The sequence below is a fragment of the Tachypleus tridentatus genome, chromosome 8 (assembly GCF_004210375.1).
Source record: "Tachypleus tridentatus isolate NWPU-2018 chromosome 8, ASM421037v1, whole genome shotgun sequence".
NCBI classification, from domain to species: Eukaryota; Metazoa; Arthropoda; class Merostomata; order Xiphosura; family Limulidae; genus Tachypleus; species Tachypleus tridentatus.
Genome location: NC_134832.1, coordinates 82,133,811 through 82,158,260, shown reverse-complemented (window position 1 = coordinate 82,158,260; position 24,450 = coordinate 82,133,811). Strand labels below are relative to the sequence as shown.

Below are 24,450 nucleotides of genomic sequence, written 5' to 3'. Positions count from 1 at the left end.
ATCTGTGTTTTAACTACATTTTTTCCCACGTGACATGTCAAACCACATTCTAGTCACAATAATACTGAGGATACTGGCATAAATAACCCACCTATTCTCGATTATACGTGTGGTCGACTGATTCGGCTTCAACCGAATGGAACACGGATAGTGGATGTTATGAAACCTCTTAATAAACCATATTGATTTTTTTATTACTCAGAGGAGGATGAGAAACACCAAAGGTAAGCAGCTTCTTGTTTGTGTCGGAACAGCGTTTCTTTTATTATTATTATTACAGTAAAAGATGACTAAGACCGCCTGAAGAGATCACCTGTTTTAATCATTTTCACCATTATACAGTAGTGTGTTGTCTGTTTATCAGTTAGTAGACACTAAAATAAGGGAGGCTTAACATTGCAGTTAGTACTGTCGTGACGTTAGTAAAACATGCACATGCCATGAATCACGAGAATAATTATACAATCTGTAGGAAACAACCCAGCATGACATATGAACTTGAATTTTATCGGAAAGTAAAACATTACCTAAATAAATAATTGGTTCTGAAGTCATAGATAGACTAAATGTTTTGCATCATAAATGAAACGATTTTACCTTAACGTTTTTAAAGTTCACTTTATTACTTTTATATTTTGAACTGAAAAAGGTTTCAAAAGTAAATTTTGTACAACAATTAAGGTGGGTATAGTGCAGATAGACCTTTACTAAGATTGAACACGTACACACACGGATTTACACCAAGGTGTCGTAACCGATTAATTAATTTATGTTTTAGCATATTTTTTACTCAAAGCCACATACAGCATACATGCGCATAACAATTCCAAATTTTTAACTGATGAACTGGATGGAAGTTAGTTATTGAATAACACCTACCACCAACTCTGGGAACGTTATTTTCTGACAGAATAAATAGGATTTTACTGTCACCTAAAGCGTAACTACAGCCTCAAATACTGGAACGTGAACTTATGGCAATGGGACGTGTTCTAACATACACGAGAGTCCACTGTATTTTCTTGCTAATCCTTGAGACACACCCTACCTACATTACACTTTCAACAGGGAGAAACATGGAATTATTCAATATGACCTAGTATGCTGTCCTCCTCCAAGAGTTAACAGCCTAAAAACATAAAAACAAAGTCTATAATTTGAGGAATAAGTCAAGTAATAAAGATGCGAAATTGAACATAGTCATTAAGGACTAATTTGCTCCAGGACATGTTGTGTTACACATGTTGTGTTACCAATAGTTATAAAACAAACTTCTTCTCCCCCCCACTCATGTTGGCCCGGCAAGGCCAAGCGCGTTAAGGCGTGCGACTCGTAATCCGAGGGTCGCGGGTTCGCATCCCCGTCGCGCCAAACATGCTCGCCCTTTCAGCCGTGGGGGCGTTATAATGTGACGGTCAATCCCACTATTCGTTAGTAAAAGAGTAGCCCAAGAGTTGGCGGTGGGCGGTGATGATTAGCTGCCTTCCCTCTAGTCTTACACTGCTAAATTAGGGACGGCTAGCACAGATAGCCCTCGAGTAGCTTTGTGCGAAATTCAAAAACGAACAAACTATGGTGTCATGACCACCTGTAAGGACGTTCTTTACGAATCCGTTCATAATAGCCTGTAGAATACAAAAAAGGGAATTAACCCATTATATAATTGAATGACAGTATTCTATTGTAGGAAAGGCACGTGGACATCAATGCTGCATGCTCTATAGCTATCATAGCTCAAATTAATAACATTATTAACCCACGAACACAATATGAATAAATTAGACTACAACTGACAGACAATGATGCATTGTAGGTATTTGTGGTTAGCATAGTTGGTTTCAGCATGTCAAAAAACAAAAAATACACGCACTCATTTCGCTGAAGCTAGCGAGGTCATCTACATCACCAGAGTTATATATTGAAGGAGTGAACACTGACCGTTCTGAAAAATGGTAGCCATATTGTATTTTTTGATTGGTTGACGTCGTATCCAGTTAAATATTTATACGACGTTTTATGATTGTATCTTTATTCTAAAATGTCTTCTCTTATTCCAATACTAAAATAGTTAGGCAGAACAGATATCCTAGATTTCTACAAATGAATAGTTTTTCTCAAATCAACACTTCTATTATGTTATTCGAGAGTGGTAATGAGGTCATTTGCAGCCAGTATGATTTCTCTTCCAAACTCATCTAGGTTTAGCGGTTTTTTTTTTCGCTAGATTTACTAGATTAATGACACGAACACGTGGAAACGCTAAAAGCACTACTTACAGTTAGCACCGTGAGGCAATAAAGGAACAGGTTTTTTATTTTATTTAGGCTTTCTGGAAAACTTGTTAAAGAAATTTTGTCTTCAGAAATGGATTTGCTCTAGAAACCCAAAACATACATAAAAAAAGCAGTTGTTCACAAAAAGATTTTAGTGTATTCACAGACTGTTTTAAAATATGTAAAATATCACGATTTTTAAAATAATTTTATACAAAAAATACTTCAATAATATAGTAGATATACAAATGCATTAGAAAAGTTATGAATGAACTAATTTTAAATTATGAGAAACAGTTCTTTACGATTTTAAATAAGTTAGCTAGAGCTTGTTGAAGAAAGCAAAAAATGTCATGAATGTTTCGTAAATCGAGAATTCTGAACGTATTAAGAAGGATTTACAGAACACTGTGTGTGTATGTTTCTTATAGCAAAGCCACATCGGGATATCTGCTGTGTCCAGCGAGAGCAATCAAACCCCTGATTTTAGAGATGTGAATCTGAAGGTTTATGGCCATTCTACTGGGAGATTGGCCCGGTCGCACCAAACATGCTCGCCCTCTCAACCGTGGGGGCGTTACAATGTGACGGTTAATTCTACTATTCGTTGGTAAAAGAGTAGCCCAAGAGTTGGCGGCGGGTGATGATGACTAGCTGCCTTCCCTCTAGTCATACACTGCTAAATTAGGGACGGCTAACGCAGATAGCCCTCGTGTAGCTTTGTGCGAAATTCAAAAACAAACAAACAAGATCCACTGGGGGAACCACTAACAGATGATCCAGCTAAAGGATTACCTTACTGATGTGTGCTGTTAAAATAATGGCGTTTCTTTATTTTAACTTATTATCAGTGCTTGACCTAGGGGAAAAGAGAAAGTTGAATGGTTTGCGAATTTCTTGTTTCTGGTGTGTATTTTTTATTCATTATTGTAAAGGTAATTGCAATAAGACTTACAGAACACAAAAAGAAAGCCTCAATATTTTCAAACGAAACTACTATAAAGCTAACAAACTGATAATAAGATATTCTTCTATTTGCTTTTCTGTGGTTGTTTAATTTTGTGGAAAATATGTGCGTTTTAAAAAAAACAACAACAAAACAAAAATATTAAAGCGTCGTCATCACTGTGCTTCCAAAAACGGCAAATTTGAAAAACTTCTTTGTGAACGTAGTACGTTTTAAAATCATTTATCTAAATAATTTTAAGGTTTCTACTGCATGCTTCTGAACAAAATTTTCTTTATTACTATGCAGGATTTTCAATTACGTCTTGGCATGCATAATGTATAGGTAAAAAAAGTATTAAAGAGTATAAGATTTTCACTACAAATCAAGGCGTTTGAATTAATTTTATGTTAAGCTGCTTATTTCAATATTTACTGGTGAGCTTGTGATAATGAGAGGTGAGAACGAAAGAGACCACAGTTGCTTATTGACTTATTCTGTCAGAATTATTTCCTGATTTAATTTTGACTTTGATTATCGTCCTTAAGCATCAAGACCTTTTGTTATGCATGGAATTATTTATCAACAGAATTCAACCTCAAGGAATTCGCTATACGTTTTTCTAAAAAAATCAAGTCTCATTGCTAAAAAGTCACTCTAAGGATGAACATGTGTGGCTTGTTCATCACAACCGGTATAACATAGCGTGCTCTGCGAATGTGTATTTTGGTGAGGTGTAAAATAAACGTCTTATTCATGGACTTAGACTATACAAAACGATGATATAACGAGTGTTATATAGATATGTGTATATAGTGTATGTATGCAAATCATACTATTTTTCTGCATGAGTTGTTTGCAAAGTGTTTTGAAAAATCTTAACAAGACAATGTTATATACTTTAAACCGTGCACAATCTAATAAATAGCATGTCGATCTGTTAATTTACAGTCGCGTGGTTCTTGTCCCATTAATAAAGAAACAAAATAAAAAGCAATCTCGATCCTCACCGTTGGTGTGTTGAAAGAAGCACAGTTTATTTGGTTTGTCAAGAGTAGCCGGGAAACTAGGAAAGGGCTCTGTTAAGCTCTACAAGTTAAGACATAACTTGCTGAATTCCAAAGCTTCTCCTCCTATCACTTTTAAAACATACTTAGTTTTTCAGACGATCAAGCAGACCAATCGAAAAACATACAATTTGAGTAAAAAACAAAACAATTACCTTGTGTATGTTATGGCAATCCTTTTTCTTCCACACGATGAGATCAGTAACATTTTGAGAACAACATGAAAAAGTGCAGTGTTTAAGTTTTAAGTATTTTTTTCGCAACTCTGTAAAGCAAGTTCGAGATGTAGTGAAAATACATCACTATATCTAATTTGCTCTACTTACGTTCAGAACCTGAAGACAAAATGCTGAAGACTTTCGAAACGTCGTCCTCTCCATATGAGCTGCACGAGAAGATTTCGTAGTCACCAATATATTTGTGTAAGTACTTTTCTAATAGGCAGTTGTTACTCATTTCACAGTCAAATAAATATAAATACTCTACCTAAGCTATCTATTAAAAAATCACCATAAGATCTCAGTAAATCATGCATTCATATTTCAGACTGCAGCTTGAGGATATTCAAAATGAGCTGTAACTTGTCAGCTTTGACACAAATTTATAATAATTAAAACTTACAGAAAACTTCGGCGTAGTTAAATTATCACTATAGGATTGTATATAAATAAATGTGTTTTGTGATAAACCTACCCGTATACTTATCGTGATTAAGTGCTTAAGGTTTGTTCTGTTACGAATATTAACCTCAAGTGAGATCAGTTTTTTATTATAATGAAAAGTAAAATGGCTATGTATAAAGACTGAATACGTTCGTAACTCTTTACATACAGCTGAACATGATCAAGACAGAATTAAAAAACGTTTTCAATTTCAGCTTTTGAAAGGTCATACAGATATAAAGCAAATAATTTATACAATTTCATACAAGAGCTTAGGTCAAAGCATACTATGAACTCGTAGTGTACTTTTGGTGGGAGAAAAATATATGTAGTAGAATCGTAGTAATGACTGGAGCGTGTCCTCTCGGAAAAGTTCCTCGCTGCTACAACTCTAAAATCAGGGGTTCGATTCCCCTTGGTGAATTCAGCAGATAGCTCAATCTGGCTATGCTATAAGAAAACACACACATCTCGCGGAAAGTGTTTGTAATTTTCACTCAGAGTGGTCCATTCGTGGAGTCTGAGGCTGTTTTTTACGCGTTTCACATACATGTACAACATATATATGTCATACGTATATTGGTATAATTTATTTAAACTTTTAAATATTCATGCCGGTATCTGATTGGGCCCAGAGGAAGGTCATAAGAATAAATGCATTTTATTACTATTTCATTACCATACCGTATGAGCTCCTATGTTTGTTTTCACATTCTTCAAGCTTCAGAGCAATATCTTCTGTATAGTAATTATCATAGTACATCTAGTTTTGTACCAACACTTCATTTTAAAAGTATGTTTTAATCGTTTTTTGGCATACTTAGTATTGTATAAAGTATATTTTCTGTTACTTAGGCAAGTAACAAAAGAATGTACTTTAATTTTTTCTTTTTACAGTTACCTAAAACAAGTTGTTGTTTTTGAATTTCGCACAAAGCTACTCGAGGGCTATCTGTGCTAGCCGTCCCTAATTTAGCAGTGTAAGACTAGTGGGAAGGCAGCAAGTCATCACCACCCACCGCCAACTCTTGGGCTACTCTTTTACCAACGAATAGTGGGATTGACCATTACATTATAATGCCCCTCCAGCTGAAAGGGCGAGCATGTTTGGCGCGACGGGGATACGAACCCGCGACCCTCAGATTACGAGTCGCACACCTTAACACGCTTGGCCATGCCGGGCCTACATAAAACAACTGATCAGGCTTAGTTCGTTGTTCATGGATGTGTATGTATTTTCATGTATTTTATAGATGAGTATTGTTTTAAAAAACTGCATCATAACTGGAACTTAGTTTATTGTGCCTCTGATAAGTGTAATGTGATTAACGATTCTTTGTTTGGGAGAATTTCAGGCGACGTGCTGGTTTACAAGACAAAATATAGGAATATATATACTGCTGGCCAAAATCTTAAGGCCAATGAACGTAAAGAAAAAATATGCCTTTTGCATTGTTAGACACAACCACTTATTTGAGTAGAGCTTCGAAAGATGAAAATAAGAAAAGGGAAAATAGAAAAAATAGCATTTAATAGGAAAAAGGGGAAAAAAATAGAAATTAGCCTAAATACTAGCTGGTCAAAAGTTCAAGACCATATTGAAACGAAGCGTTAATCGGTAAACATGCAGCAAAATTTAGTCATATGTGTTCAAGCATTAGCATTGTCAACATCTCCCACTGACATCTCCTGTGTTACATTGGGTAAAAACTGTTGTTGCAAATTTCTTAATAGTCCCTGAGATATACGGAACGAGAATTTCCAGTGGTCAGCCCAAGAAAATGTCGGCGGCGTTGAGAAGGAGGATTCGACAGGTTATCCGGCAAGACACCAGCCGATCGTCAAACCAGATTAAGGCCCTTACTAACGCAAAATACAGTTCAAGAACAATAAGACAGCATCTACGAGAGAAAGGCTTTAAAAACCGTAAACGTCTTCAAAGGCCACGCCTCCTTCCACACCACGAAACAGCTTGGTTAAACATTGCTAAGAAGCAAAAAAATAGGGACGTATAAAAGTGGATGAAGGTTTTGTTCTCTGATGAGAAAAAATTTAACCTGGATGGTCCAGATGGCTTCCAACGTTACTGGCACGATATGGGTATCCCACCGGAGACATTTTCTACACGACACAGTGAAGGAGGTTCAACTTTCTCCTTTTATGGAACAATGAAGCTTCAGGTTATACAGGGGCTTCAAACAGCAGCTGGCTACACTGGCATGTTGGAGAGAGCATCCTTATTGACTGAAGGCCCTCGCTTGTGTGGAAATGACTGGAGTTTTCACTAGGAAAATGCTGCAATCCACAATGCTCACAGGACAAAGGCCTTTTTCGTGGCGAATAAAGTGATTCATTTAGACCATCCAGGGTGTTCGCCCGAACTGAACCCCATTGAAAATGTTTGGGGGTGGATGGCAAGTAAAGTTTATAGAAATGGACGTCAATTCCAAACAGTGCATGATCTTCGTGAAACTATCTTCACCACTTGGAATAACATTCCAGTCAGCCTTCTGCAAACGCTTATATCAACCATGCCAAAGCGAATATTTGAAATTATTTGCAATGACGGCCATGCAACTAACTACTGAGACATTTTGTTGGGCATTTCCTACCCCGTTTAGGACTTCTTTTTAGTATGGTCTTAAATTTTTGACCAGCTAGTATTTAGGCTAATTTCATAATGTTCACATTTTCTCTATCAAATGCTAAAATAGTTTTTATTTTTTTATTTTCTTATTTTCATCTTTCGAAGCTCCACTCAAATAAGTGGTTGAGTATAACAACGCAAAATGCATATTTTTTCTTTATGTTCATTGGCCTTAAGATTTTGGCCAGCAGTATATATATCCTGGTTTTATCGAACAGCATCCGACAATAGATCTTTGTTTATTATATAAATGAAATTAAAAATAGCATGAAATACTTTTTTCACTTAGATTTATACTTCTTGAGTACTGGTCTGTAACATTTATCATTGAAATCTCTACTAAAACAATTTTGCTCTAACAAAAGTAAGATAACAAAATAAGAATTAAATTTTACCATTTTGGTTTTATCATTGTTACTATAGTAACGTATTAAATATCAGTTTGTATGCGGGCTTCGCCTTCTTACATTGGCGTTATAACGTTGAGGTGTAATGCAGAAACTATGCAACTGTTTATCAAACTTAGATGTGAAGAAAAAAATAGTAACAACAACAACAAAAATACAAGTATGGCCCTGGAAAATTTTGATAAAATCTTTAATTAAACATCCCTTGAGGCGGATACTTTTATCCCGGTTACGTTTTAATTTATCAGTTGTCACTTGGCTATGGGGCTGGCAATTAAGGAAGCTGACCTAATATTCATGATGTAAACGAATTTGATAAAAAAAACAAAACAGTGAAAGTCTGGTGAAACCTTTAAATGTGATACCTTTGGTCAATTAACCAGACATATGACTAGTAGTTGCTTTGGAAACTGTTGTGAGTGGAATGACTACATTGCCTGAATTGGTAAGCTGTAATGTGAAGTGTGTAGTGTGTTTGGTTGTGCATACAGTGACTGAGCTTGGTAGTGAAAACCTGGTAGCGAAAACAGACTGAGTTAGCTATTACCACTAGTCTGCTTATTTAACATTTTTCAATTTACACCACTAGTAGGAAAAAATGTGGTAGCTGAGGAGTTTTTAGTTTCAAGCTAAAATTTTATGGACACACAGTTAATATGAAATTCTAATAACAAATACATGTTTTAGCGTGTTAGTTTTGTTTTGAATTATTACTTGTATCGTCACGTAATAAAGATAACTTGTACGTTTATTATTCAATTTTGAGAAAACTTTAAATTTTCTGCTAACTGAGTGTTCATGAAGAATTATATTTAGTTATACTGGTTTCTGAGGAAACTTCAACGAAGACTAATAAAACAATTTTTCTGTTTGTTAGGGTAACGGGAATTGTTCAAAACTGATTGTCTCTGCTAAAATATTTCAACTTAAAAAATTGTAAAACTTGGTTTTTATTCTACTACTCAACAAGTTGTTGAAGTCCTGTTTAATGGATGCCATGGAAAGTACAATGAAAATTTTCTCGGGTTTTGGATATATACGGCGTTACGTTTATTTGAATTATATGATCTTTGTACTAACTTTGACCGGCATTACATGTAACATTTACTTTTTGCTATGTTGAGGTTAACGTTAAGATCTGTTTGTTTGAGATATTGGGCAAAGTTCTCAGCATACAAATTATAATTGTATACGTCTAGCAAACTTGGTAGTTTTTGGTGTAAAAACAATTTGCTTTAAATACCAGTTAGAAAGTAGACAATCAAAGGCTGAGACACAAATACACACACACATATATATTCAAATATGTAACGTTATTATAATGTTAGGGACTTTAATAATGAAAGATTTATCCCAGAGCTTCTCATACACATATAACTATCGTTTGTAAGTATTTTTATTACGTTAAGAGCCGTACAATTAACGACAGCATTAGTAATATTCAAACCTTCTAGCTATATCTTTCAACCAAACAAACTACACAGGAATCACTAGTTAACGTTGCTTAGATACTTTATAAATAATTATAAGTAGCAAAACACAATTCGCAATCGTTTAAGCAATCGGCTGATGATACAGTTCAACATTATTGTGTTTATTTATCAAAAAAAAATGTTTACATCAGTACTAATAACACGACGTAATTGTTCTTGTGTTTAGAATTAAGCGCAAAGCCACACAATGGACTACCTGTGCTCTGCTCACCACAATTATTATTTTTATTATTATGAGACAAACTATCTCGTGCACAGTTAATCACGATTTTCATAAATTTCTAAAAAAAAAATCATTGTTTTTAAATAGTTAACTTTTTAAAATACAATATTTTTCGTTGGTCTATTTCATGTATTTACCACCACATCATAACGCTGTATTAGAAGACCTAGAGAACTGATTTACAATAGCTTGTTTAATCCCATATTATGTTACCTATTGAATATGACAGTATTCTTCCCTTTATGAAAATATTTTTTTTAGATGTTGATTCTTTACACATAACATAAACAATATAATTCTTATGAAAATATTTTGATTTTATATTTCATTTAAGTTTCCCAACTTCATTGCATATGATATTCCAAAGTAATGATAACTAAACGAAAAAAACAACAACAAATTATATGTCGTAATGAATCAAAGAAATTTTACTTAGGTACGTAACTGAAATAAGCAACTTTATTATTTGCGTAATCATTTTTGATGTTCAGCTCCTTATAAAGTGTTTCTTGATGTATATATTGCGCACAGTTGTCCTCCTTTAAAACATCCTCCATTATATTTAAATGCTCATGGTTTCCAGTATTTCATTTGGAATAGATGTATTTTACTGTACTGTGGGGATAGATGTATTTAATTATCCTAAATATGTTTTATTGGCTTTTGAGGATAGATGTATTTTATTGTTCTTTGGAAATATATGTTTTAATTGTTTTTTTTGGGCATAGATATACTTTATTATTCTTTGGAGATAGATGTATTTATTTTGTTTTAAATATACATATTATCAGTTCTTTAAATATACATATTTTCAGTTCTTTAAATATACATATTATCAGTTCTTTGAGGGCGAATACATTTCGTCAATTTTTGCAATATACATGGGACACATTAAAACTCCAATCACTACGATTATTTTATACATTGGGTTAATTAACTAAGCATGGTTATTCCGACATAAATGATAAATTAAAGTGGAAATGAACAATAAGAAAGTAGTATGCGCAATATATCTAATACACATATACACCTGTATATGAATACTGGAAACTGATCAATTGCATGATAATATAATTAATGTATACAAATCTTTTACGTTAGTAAAACGTCAAATAAGCATATAAATTGTATGAGACTTTCTTTCAACTTAGTTGTATAACGACCAAATTAAAAAAAATAATCGTAACTCAAGTTGTCCATTTAAGCAGGATGGCCTCTGACATAGTTATATATATATTATTTAAACTAAAACTCAACTATGTTCTGTCCTGTTTTGTAATTTTAAGTACTTCATTTAAAGTTAATTATTTAAAAAATATAATAGGGGGTACTCGGAGACTGAACAAATTTACTTCGACTCACTCGAAGATTGGGAAACGATATGGTGTTGATTATAGAATTACAACCTTAAATGAGTAGATGTATAATATACACGTAGCTGTGCAATAAACACTAATTAACAGCCAATCTCAAACATATGGTTCTTTAGGGTGGAGAGTTTGTATAAATTCTACGTCAAGATTTTTTTTTGGTGGGGAAGGAAGGGAGTAGTCTGAGAAAACCCACTTTCACCGGTAAGACGACCATTCACTATCAGCTTCTGGTTAACGTGAAGATATAAAATGGTCGGAGACACAGGGCCTGGCATGGCCTAACGCGTTAAGGCGTGCGCTTCGTAATCTGAGGGTCGCGGGTTCGCGCCCGAGTCGCGCCAAACATGCTCGCCCTCCCAGCCGTGGGGGCGTTATAATGTGACGGTCAATCCCACTTTTCGTTCGTAAAAGAGTAGCCCAAGAGTTGGCGGTGGGTGGTGATGACTAGCTGCCTTCCCACTAGTCTTACACTGCTAAATTAGGGACGGCTAGCACAGATAGCCCTCGAGTAACTTTGTGCGAAATTCCAAAACAAACAAACAATCGGAGACACAGATTGCGCTTAAAAATTGTTTCACAAAAATGATTAAAAGCGATCAAATGCTTTTAAGATATCATTTTTTTATATTTTAGGTTATGTTCTTTCATTGTGCTTCTTCTTTTAAATAAATAGGCTCAGTTGTGTTAATCAGCTTAAACTAATTGAAACAGTAAGCGACCTCATTTTAAGTATTTTCTACGAACGATGGACACAATACGATGGTAAGAACATTATGCTATTGCGTTTAGGGTTTTTATACGATAATTTCACACACACATAACATTAAACTGAAGTGCTAATTATCGTTCATTTCAGTTAGTAGCAATCTGACGACATAGAGTATTCTTTGAAGAGATTCCAATATTAATAAATTCTGTATGTACTTATCAATGTACCAGGAAAGAGTAGATATTCAAGCTGGATTCGTGTAGATTTCATCATTTGAAAAAACAACAACTAACCTTTAGCACATTTCCTTTCTAGAAATGAAAATATTTTTATATAAAACTTTAAAGGATTTTGAATTGGTGACTTTTGTTGTGTTATTGAACCAGAAATATTTCCAAAATCTTTAAGAATATTTTCTACTTAGATCTCGGTCTAATCCAAGTTAGCAGACCTCGTTATTATTCGAAATAGACATGCCTAACATGGCTGCCGAAAGACTGTCCGTAATCCAAGGGCATATTAAAGGAAGCAACCTATTCATGGAAAAATCCAGTAAAAAGGAACACAAGGAGAGTCATAAGGTTCCACAATGTAGGTATGTTTGTGATAACTTTATTTAATTTTCTGTTTATTTGTTGTTAGTCACAGGGTTCCACAATGTAGGTAAGTTTGTGATAAATTATTTTATCTTTTAGTAATGTTAATTAATAACATAATTTTATATACAATTATGCATAACATCAACATATCTCATCTAGTGTTCCTTAGCTTCAGGCTTTTTACATTAATTATTGACTAGACTTTGTCATTATATTCCAATAACTTATTCACTAATGTTTGGTGTTAAAAATTGACTAATTTATTCAATATAAACTTAAATTAAAAGTATCTGTCCGTTTTACCTTATATACAAATACATTGGTATATTCAACGAAGTGTTTTTTTTACAAAACTTTATTATGAAATCAAGAAAAAAATATTTGTCATCCATAATTGTTATACATCTGAGACAAATTTATCATAAAAATTGTGGTAATATGCTTTTTTACTATTATCAAAATGCCAGTATAGGCATGCCTTGGGAAACATTACCACTACTCTTTTGTGATATTTCAGATGTACTACAATTACTCATGTTTGTTTGATTGTTTTGTTGTTAAGCACATAGTCAATTGTCTTCTACTTACCACAGATCAATTTCACGATTTCAACGTTGTACGCTTCAAAGGTTACCGTTGAGCCATCGAGAGGCACATGTGTATCTTATGAACAATATATACGTATTCCTTTCGTAATTAAAAATTTCTTAACCAATATGATCAAGTTTTCGTTTTATTCCCTCAGGAACAATTGAGTAAGAATTTCATATTTAACTACACTTTATTGGTTTCTCTTCTTAGATTACGTAACAATAAACAAACAAGCTCTACCAATAATTGAAACTTTTGATGAAAACTGAACCTAAATTTTAGAAAATTAATAAATAAAGCTAAAGCTTGTTTATTTCCTAAAAATAATCAAATTTCTTGTTGGAAGTATGAATTTGATATTGAAAAATTCAAAATAAATGAGATGGATAAAAGTTTGTTCTTTTTCTTAGTATTTATTAGGAATAATATATTGCTCCTTCGCCTTATTAGTAATATGTATATATATTAACATTCACTTACTTTCAATAAATATGATTACATATCTGCAGAGAAGATGTTTTGAAATGGAATGGATGGGGGTACAATGATTCTAAGTTTCTTTATGACTCTCACAAGGATGTCATCTGTTTTACTGGGACGAGGTAACTACTACTGTTTTCGTATCAATATTTTATTTTTGAGAAATAGTGTTATTTTCTAATATGTATCAACCAGATTTATTCTTATTTGTGTATGCAAATGAATGCCTGATTACTGAAAATGTACTGTATTAGCAAGAACTGGCACAGCAGACCTTTACTATTGGTTGTCTTGTTTTGTCACGAAGACCTTATTCTCATAAAAAGTGAAACTTTGATGTTATTAACAGTCTGCACTTTGTTACTAACACTTTTCATTAGCCTATAGTGAACAGCTAGTGGAATAGACAATCACTAATCCAGCAAAGTTATCCAAGTGTAGCAAGATTTCAGGGTTTGCACTTTTTATCCCTCAGAGAGCATAGTTTTAAAACGCCTCAAATTAACTTTAAATTTGAAGATCTCGGCTTTTCAAGGCCAATTCTGGACATTATTTGTTTCAGGTTATCGCTGAAAAAGGTAAGGCTTTTTTATGTAGGATTCCATTAATGCAGATCCAATATGACAAAGTATTCACAGGTCATGTAACCACTCCAAGATTAAATCAACGAAAATGAGTCCACACATCATGATACCATCGCTTTTCCGTTAAACCCAAGTGTATCTATCCGAAGAAAATAAGGAAAATTAAAATTTATCACAGTCAGTGTTCTTGGCACTAATTTCGGTGTTTTTAGTAGAATGTGAGTTACAAATGTGATATGCAGGTATGGGTTGTAGTCCACAATTCTCATTCAAGTCCTGCTTGACGGTTTTACTGCCAGATATGCGTTCCATTTTATAAATTCCAAAGACTGTATGGACTAACTGTATGGACTAAGAAATGGCAAAATTGGACGACTTAGCAGATGCTTCATATTAGCATGTCCAGTGGTATTCTATTTTTTCATCACATTATTCACGGTTAATTTCAAACACTCGTATCATTTACGCTGATCTGTTTTCCTCGTCGTATTTTTGCTACAAATGGCTGAATACGACAAACTTGATTTTTTGAAAATCTTAAATAACGTAAATTGTAAAATTTATATGCACATTTAAAGGTCTATTACAAGGCAGAGTATTGTGTTCTAAAACCATTGTTAGCATATTATATCTCTGTGTATATACATGTGAAACTGTATATTTGAATCTATGTATAAGGTGTTTTTTTAAATTAATTTCTTTTGTTATATCAAACAACATAGATAATTACATATTTATTAATAAGTAGTTCAATTATTTTTTCTCAAGTCGCATGTATTTTAGGGGCACGAATTAATATGTTTGTCTTAGAGATAATCAGAATAAGATACAAAATAAATTTAAAAAAATGTATAAAATAGGGAAATAAAATAACATTGACGTAAAGAAGCTTATATATTTTATTTCTTTATGTACTGTACTGCATGGTACTGTATATAGAAATATATTATCATCCTGACAGAAACTTGATGAAAATTTGATAAATGTAAAAGTTAAGAAGTTCCAGGATGTTAAATAAGACGTTTCAGTGATGTTAACCATCGCTTAATAAGAAAGTACTTGAAGCAATGAAACAAAGTTTAATATTGTTACACATAGGTATGGTTTATATAATTAATACAATTACTGATTATTTTCTTATGACGGATTCAAGGTATCCTCTAGCAAATAAAAAGTTTCCCCTTTTCAAGACGTGGATTAAAAACGTTTTCGGGATTACAGACGATTATCACTGCAAACCGAAGGTAAGATATCAACTGTAACAATGAAGTTATGGACGGTTATAACTCAAGTCCAAGGTAAGACATTAATATTGAAGTTACCGAAATTATCGTGTCAAAGTTAATGTAAAGCTTAAGCTATAACAAACTGTATATCACTAGAAACATGTTTAAAGAATCTAACGGTAAAAAATAAGCATTGAGTTCAGTGGAGTTACTGGTTGCTTTCTTAAAATCTATTCAAGGTTTCCTCTAGCAAAGAAAAATTTCGATTTATAATTCACTCTACCATGCATACAGTAAATTGATCAAAAATTTTGAAAAAAGTAAAATGTGTAATTAATCTATGGAAATTAAATTCCAAGGAAAACATTTCTAATTTCAATCAATAATTCCAACACATTCTTGATGTTTTACCAGACACGGTAAAAAATTAAAAAATTCATATTTGTGGTACCATACAGAAGAAATGAGTAATACGAAACAAAAGCCATTTCCTCTAATTGTTAACATATCTCATCCTCAAAGTAATGATAAGACTAATCTTAACATTATAAAAAACACTGTCAACAGAGTATATTTTAAAAACTTGTGAAATACCGTTTTTGCTATTTTTTTACTTGAGTGACGAGCACTCGCAAAATACGTTATATTGCATTGTATTTTATATGCTTGTAGAACATAGTTTTAAAGATTTTTTTACTTCACATTTACTTTCCTTCACCTAAACGCTTGGTAAATTAAATTGTTTGAAAGATTAACAAGGAATACGTATATATGCAATATGAAGCAACTAAAACTAAACAACTTACGAGGTTAATACTAACGATTCAGTAAGTTGAGATTTAAACACGATTGTTTTAATAAACACGGTAGCACTAAACCATTGTGTTGAAGAGTTATCCTTCATTCAGTAACACACGGTATGATTAAACAATGTGTCTTACGAAGCAGGATTTTAACAGCAACAATTCTTAATGCTACAGCATTATTTACTTTACGTGAAGTTTCAAATGCTTGAGAGGGGACTTAAACTACAGAAGCGCTAGTTAATATTAAAGTAAATAAAATGGAACAAAACTGTTCGCTAACAATAACCATTCAAAGAAATAATGTTTAGAATCAACTTTATTTGTTTACAACAAAACTAGTGAAGGACGAGGTGCGAAAAGTAACTTCTACAGTTACGAGAAGCATGATATTATATAGAATACGATTATGTAATTAACTATAATACAAAGGGAAAGCCTGTTTAAAGTAAACTTTAATCGCTCACAGGTGGCATGTTTTTCACCTATATAGATTTCACGACGAATTTTTGACCATTGAACAGTAAAATGTTGCCATAGCTGATATAAAACTGAAAGATAATGCCATAGCCCTCTTTGACGAAGAATATTTAAATACAAAAATAAAAAAGAGGTGCTACGCTCAGACATAAAATTTTCAGAGACGAAGAAAGGCAAGGAAACACCATTATAGTCATCTAAACAATATTCTACCAGCTGCAGAACTACTGTGATTATTGCCAAAATTTCAGACTTATCGTCCAAGATCTCACCTGCTCAGAAAGTAATGGCTACAAGCAAGATAAACCACAACCGTAGATTATTTAGAGAAAGGAGGTGATTGTAGAACATTACACTTTCTACATTTCAAATAATGAAATTAAATTATTTTTCGTGGTTATATCAAAATTCCACATGATGAGAAATTTAAACCCAAAGGTACAAGTTGACCGTAGCTACTATCACGAGAGTGATTTATAGATGAAATTCCCAACTATATGGCTGCATCAGGTTAAAGAGTAAAATTACAGATTCAGCATCGTTTCTATGAATATTGATGAATTGTACTAATGGTTAAGCGAACTTCTTTACCGAGCAACCTATGGGGTCCACTGGCTCTACAATCATGAACTTCTGTGTTTTCGATTCGCTTAAACGTGGTATTGGAAGACTTTCATTTATGATGTAGGGCTTATGGAAAGTCTGTCAAGATGTGTGATCTAGAATAGTTTTTCGGTTGTGATTGTTTGGGCAAAGAAACAACAGAATTATATCAGGAAATGAATGTTTGTCATGAGTCGGTTCAATTTCCCATTAACTGTAACGGTTTGCATCAAGAAGACAGATTTTTCTATGATTGCTTCTACTTTGTGAGTTAGTGTGGAAGTTTTGATACATTTTTATATTCATGCTGATGGAAAGCTGATGGTGTATTTGGTTTTCCTTACGTTTTCTTTTGAGTGTTTCAGTTTTGTTGATGAAAACGTCAAATTATTGCGGTTGAGAAAGATATATTTCAGAATTCATAACGACAGTGCCCTTTGCAAGCTCAGTTATTTTGTTTGTCACAAATCGTGCGTGAGTTTCATAAATTTGAGTAGAGTGAGAATTTGCTTCCATTGATACAAAACTGTCTCAAACATTTCAATATGATTAAATTATCTCAGACATTTCTAATAAGTTTAACTTTGAAAGATTATTTGATATTAACTTTAAAAAGAACTGATGTAATGGTGGGGAGAAAAGAGTTTATTTGAGGTGTGTAAAAGTTTTTGTGAGACTGCTAGTAGGACAAAAGCTAGAGATTGTATCTATAAATTTGGAAAGGATGGGTAAGAATTAGAAGATCAGTAAGAGCAGAGTTAAAGAAAGGTATAAAGGTAAGAGACTCTGAATAGTTTATGCTAGATTGTACAGTGTTAGTCTGCAATCGAAGTAGTTTTTCAACTGTTATACAAGTTAATGGATAAAACTTAATTCAAACACACTAAAATAACAGAATATTTATAGGTTGAAATAAAAACTAAAGACCTGCCAGCTCCAGTAGTAAACAAAGCGTTCCTAAGAGACATCAAGAACCTTAAGATTTTTTGCACTGATAACCCACAGAAGAGGCTCTTTAGATCCCATGGTGAGTTAAAGAAAGAACGTTTAATAAACACATTTCAGATCTTTTGATTCCAAGGTTAGTAACTACAATAATAGATCTAATAATCCAATCATTATCTGTTGTAATATGAGAATTAATTTTAAATTAGACTTAGTAACAAACAAACAAGGTAGTTATAAAGAGAGAAAGGTAATTTCAAACAGACTAGAGGGTGAACCGTGTAATAAATGTGAGGCGAAATATTTATGTACGTCTTTTAAGTTACTCTTTTCTATACAGCCTGAAAATATTCAAATTCACTTTATCTTTAGTTGTTTGTGATATTTTCGTAAACATTAGTTTTACATACTCAGGACGAATTGTGTAAATTATTTTACTATTATTTTATAATTAACTTGATTATTATAATTGGAGTAATTTTTATATTATATTACACGATGCTGTATTTATTAATTTGTTTCATTGTTTTCATACATATAAGTGCTTTATTGTGTTCTATACGTTTTTCTGTCTTACTCACTTCCCAGTGGCACAGCGGTATGTCTGCGGATTCACATTGATAGAATTCGGGTTTTGACAACAGTGGTGAGCAGAGCACAGATGGGCATTGTGTACCTTTGTGCTTAATTCCAAACCTACTTAACTTTTTTATTAAACAGCAAAATATGTTTTAGTAATTAACCTCAGTTGTTATATCACTGAAAGGTTACTGTTGGAGCCGTTTACTGGGCTTTTATTGGTCACAAACGTTGCTAGGGAAAATTATAGAAAGTTTTTGTATATATTAATGTTAGGTTTTTCAAGGAAGAACGTATAAAAGAAATAACAAACTTTAGGTGTTATGTAAGTAAGTCATAGTCTACACTTTTGTTAATGTTAGTTTTATTAGCAGAAGTGATTAGAATGTTAAATATATATGTATACTTTAGCGAAAACAATCACATTTTAATGAAGCTAAATAGTGAAATAAGTAAAATCATACGGAAGGACTGCGTTAAAAAGAGCAAATCCAAACTTCAGACTAATTATATAATTTGTTATTGTAACTCAAAAACAAGCCAAACTAAAAACAAATTAAACAAAAAACGCTGCATCAACTGAAAAGATCCCAGATGTGATATAAATGTGGGATGCTGTGGGCTTGAGCACCCACATCTCGCTCTCCTAATTTCTATTTGATTCTATATCTATTGCTATTCTTTGTTTCTTATGTGAGACTGGTGAATGGAGGTTAAGACTGACAGACAATGTATCCCCACTGCTATGTGAGTCCTACTTCCTCAGTCACCTCCAAAACCGAGGGTACATTTTATAATCCCACATTGTAGCTTGTACGCTAGGGTCTTTTCAGTTGATGCAGCGTGTTTTTGTTTAATTTGTTTTGTTTCAGCTTGTTTATGAGTTAAAATAACAAAATATATATGCATACTATATTTTTCTATTTATTTCTTGCCGTTTTTATTTATATATGTTATTTACTTTGTATGATTATTTTCTAAAATTGTATGTTTATGCCATTGAAAAATGACAGTGGTAAGAATTTATATAAAATGAAAATATTGTGTAATTTACTGAAGATAGTTTCAGAATAATGCTGTGAAAATGAATTATATAAAAAGCCAGTTACATATAAGAATAAGTACATCCAAAATAAAGAGTGTAGAGAGAAAGGCTTTTTATGCCAGACATGAATAAATATTTCTAACATGTATTATTCCTTCATAAAATTTCAGTAGCTGAGTTTATTATTGCGTATACAGATGCAGCGCTGACATCTAGTTTTAGATTAAATGTAAAGTTCCCATTTTTTGTTATCATTTTAGGTCATACATTGCGGGAACTTTTTATGCTAAGAGAAGGAAATTTCAAAAGAATTCCAGACCTTGTGGTCTGGCCAAGTAAGTTAATCACATAAGTTAATTTCACAGGCGACATACTAATATATTTCAGTAATAATAAGATTGGCTGTGCGTGCTTGTAGAACAAAACTGTGTTTCTAACTCTGCAAACCAAGATAGGTATATTAATCATTCAGTTTCACTAGAAATTATGTATCACTGCGCATTCATTAAGCTATTTTAGTTAGGACCTAATAATTAATTACAAGTATTTATGTTAATCTAATATTTCTGTTCATAATATAAGAAGTCGATATTTCATGCGTATTTTATTATCAAATATAAAGTTAACTGTTTAAATGAGTTTCACGTGTATTTTTTGTTACCTTTTTTCAGTAAACCGATTTAACTTTCCTAAGTAAAATACGATAATTTTTTTTAAATTTTGTATATCATTAATTAGAACTAAACATAAATGTTTCAGAGCTTCGATTAATGAGCATACAGAAAGGAAGATACCCTTCACATACACACACATATATACTTATTAAATTTCCAAACTCTTGGTTTACACTACGATTCCATATAAGAATAAAACGGCAAATAACACTATGTAACACAAAGTTTGTTCCTGGATAGTATGTGTTATTTATTAATTGCTAATATTGTAAAAGTACAGAAAATGACCATTATTCCTTTCAAACTTTGCTTTTGTTACCTAGATAATGAAATTTAGAAATTAAACTATTTTCTACGTAAAAACGGGCAAATTTGCACATTTTCATTTACATAATAAAACAACATATGAATCAAGATTTACATGTATTTATACTAAAGTTATTCAAAAATGAACAAAAAATGTTTAGAAGTGAGTAGTTTTTCGAGATTTGCAACTGTAATGTAAACCGCTTTCACGTATCAGCCCTCAAATATAGTTTCCCATCATGTTTCGTTAAACACTTCTTGGTAGCGGCGTTCAAAGTCTAGTATATCTTGGTGGAAGCGCTCGCCTTGCTCCTCTGAGTATGCTTCCATGTTTTCTTTGAATTTATCAAGATGAACATCAAGGATATGGACTTTCAGGGACATCCTGCAGCCCATTTTGCCGTAGTTCTTCACCGGAGCCTCAACAGTTCCACACAATTTTCGGCCTTGTGATTGCCCAAGAAGTCCCGATCCATTTCGACAAAGCTGCCCCAAGCTTTTTTCTTCCTACTCAGCTCCTTGGGGAATTTTTTGCACTCCAGGATCTTCTTTATTTTTGGTCCAACAAAGACACCAGCTTTGACCTTTGCCTCAGATAACTTAGTGAAGACGTCTCGAATGTACTTGAAGGCTGCAGACTCCTTATCAAGAGCTGTGATAAATTGTTTCATAAGACCCAATTTTATGTGAAGTGGTTGGAACAACACCTTCTGGAGGTCCAATAGTCGCTCACACTTGACATTGTGTCTCCCCACAGAGAACTCAGCCCGTTGTGACCAGTGCTTCCTATTGTAGGGCGCTGCGGTGTCCCTGCTGTTACAAAGGTAAAGATAACAGGGAAATTTGGTAAAGCTTCATTGAAAACCTATCAGGAATGCCACCATTTTGAAGTCTTCAATAACCTCCCAGCCATACTCACCATACTTCAAGACTTCTAGCAAGGTCTTAATGCTGTTGTATTCCTATTTTAGGGACACCGAATGAGCCAGTTGAAGAGACGGATGCTTATTCCTGTTATGGAGCAGCACAGCTTTGAGGCTTCTGGATGAGATATCAATAAAGAGGCTCCACTCGTTTGGGTTACAGACAATTTCAATTGCCCTGCACAGACCGGATTCATTGTGGCAGAAGCAGTGCCCACCTTAAGAAGTGAAGAATCTTGAAAAATGTCGCTAATGCTTCCTCTGACTTGTGACTTGCACACTTTCATCTAACAAATACCACTCCTTGAGCTGAGATATCAAAATCTCGACATTCGACTTTGTTAGACCAAGATCTCTGGTCAAGTCATTGAGGTCTCTTTGGTTGGGGTAGTATGGGTTTCTCTCACCAGCTGCACCTCTGAAATTGTAATCTGGATCTTCAACGTCTACTTCCTCTTCTGATTTGCTGCTCTCTTCTGAGGATGGCTACTTTCTCTTTGGTGGAGTGGGTACATGGAGCTCAGAGCAGTGTGGCGCTGTGGCAATGGGAGATGGAAGGTCCAGATTCATGATATCAGATGCATTCTTGCCAGCCTGACGTTTGGAAGAGTCCATCATGCAGAAGTAGCAATTGCTTGAGTGGTCAGTGGGTTCGCGCCAAATTCGGAGAATGGTGAACTTCATGGATCTCGTTTCCCCTCTGTACCATCCTGCAAAAGAGCAAAATAAAATTGTTATTACGAAGAATAAATTTATTTCATCCACAACTAGTGTGTAAGAGGTTTTATGTGATATTTTTTCTATACTATTGGAAATTTAAAAAGATAAATTAAAAGATATTTAAATTTTAAAAGGTCTGAAATGTGTATAATATAAAATTTTACTATTCAAGCAAGTTTAAATTGTACGTCTTACCTTCTAGAGTTTTTTGCAGTGGTCGCAGATAAAATGAGGTGCCCAGGGTTTGTCTTGATTCCTAACAGGCATGCCGAAATATGTCTCGTAGGCTTCACACATTTTAGAAGATGCTGTCACAGAGTACTTTTTCGCTCTTGTCTTGATAAATTGACCACATACATAGCGAAATGCGTCTGGAGAATGCTTGCAGCTTCTTGATGCCATCTCTGATAAAATCAGATAGGTCTATGTGTTCACTTAGACAGCTAAAACTAAACTATTTGTTTGTTTTGGAATTTCGCACAAAGCAACTCGAGGGCTATCTGTGCTAGCCGTCCCTAATTTAGCAGTGTTAAGACAAGAGGAAGGTCATCATCATCCACTGCCAACTCTTGGGCTACTCTTTTACCAACGAATAGTGGGATTGACCGTCACATTATACACCCCCACGGCTGGGAGGGCGAGCATGTTTAACGCGACGTGGGCGCGAACCCGTGACCCTCGGATTACGAGTCGCACGCCTTAACGCGCTTGGCCATGCCAGCTCAAACTAAACTGAAAGATGAGCCCCTGTATATATATTACTGTAGAAAATTTTAGAAAATTCACGTAAGTTCTACAACATTTTAGACAGTTCTTCAAAATTCTGGTAAGTTCGAGAAAATTCTCTATCAGCTACTCAGCACTAAATCTACCTGGAATTTTCTGGAAAATGGGTAAATTTGAAAAGTTCATTACTCAGGTCACAAAAGCAAAGTGTGAAGAGAAAAATAGGTCTTTTTTATTTACTATAAGCATAAGTAATTGCGAAATAACACATTCTGCCAAGGAACAAGAAAAAATAAAAATTTTTTTACATAGTGTAACGAGTGAGAATGCTAGATTTATTAATGTAAGTTATTACAATATTTAATATATATGTATAAAACATGTTTTTGTACTTAGTTCTTTCCGATTTTATTTATATATGTTTAATACACGTTATTTATTTTACATAATCATAATGTAAACCATGATTTCTCACAAGGGTAATAGTGAGTGAGAATGCTGTGCTATATTTAAAGGTTCCGAAACAGCCTTGTAACCAACCGTTTGTTTCTAAATGCATATCGATATATTTTACATTTGGAAATAAGGCTAGTATTGTTTGAGCTACATAGTGTTAAATTATTTACTCCGAAACTTATTTATAATATACTTTTATATATGAATTATAAATACAAGAAAAGAAAATTATTAGTAAATTTGCAGATTTATGTAGCGAGTAATGTATTTAAATATTTAGGATTGCGGGCCTACTTTGATCTAAGATCTCGTAAATTGGGCATGTTTTTCTTTGTATCACTAATAAAAACAAATTGCATTTTGTGAGCTTTTATTACTGACGCTCTTGGTGTAAAACTATAATGATTTCTGAGCAGTTTTACATAAATTGTGCAATTATTAGTTTTTCTTTGCCCCGCATAATTAATATTTAAAAGCAAGAAAAATAAAAAAACCACTTTAAAACTAATGTTTCTTTAATTCAAACTGTCAACATTATATCACCACCAAGATAGTCTGTTTCACAGATACCCGTCCTAGAAATATACGAATGGATCACTTCTGGTAAAGTGGAATTCAATTTCCTGTTACAGATAACTTCAGTTTAATCACTCGTGCAAGAATATATACTTTATCGTAAAAACAGGGTAGATTTGTTACTTTATTTTATAATAAGTGTCCGAATTGTACGCATTTTTGTTTTATTTTTTCCCTGATTGACTGGATAGGAACTAGCCAGTGTGTGTATTTGTTGAAGATCAATCATCGAATTATCAATTTATCGAATTTAATCGAATCTGTTCAAGGTTTAGTTTTAGGAGCAGTTTAACACGTTTTACTGCCAAAGACGCTATTGCACAATCTATTTTTC

At 33.4% G+C, this 24,450-nt stretch overlaps 1 protein-coding gene across 1 annotated transcript in view; it reads left to right on the top strand.

Annotated features, from left to right (window-relative positions):
• The first annotated feature begins 8,347 nt into the window (after window positions 1-8,347).
• LOC143222794 (alkyldihydroxyacetonephosphate synthase, peroxisomal-like) overlaps window positions 8,348-24,450 on the top strand; it is a 52,318-nt gene continuing 36,215 nt past the window's right edge. The window contains exons 1-6 of the mRNA XM_076449779.1: window positions 8,348-8,447; window positions 12,225-12,395; window positions 13,500-13,592; window positions 15,208-15,298; window positions 18,073-18,193; window positions 19,996-20,070. Of these exons, the coding sequence (XP_076305894.1) occupies window positions 12,274-12,395; window positions 13,500-13,592; window positions 15,208-15,298; window positions 18,073-18,193; window positions 19,996-20,070 (502 nt within the window). The 5' untranslated portion in view covers window positions 8,348-8,447; window positions 12,225-12,273. The remainder of the gene's footprint in view (window positions 8,448-12,224; window positions 12,396-13,499; window positions 13,593-15,207; window positions 15,299-18,072; window positions 18,194-19,995; window positions 20,071-24,450) is intronic.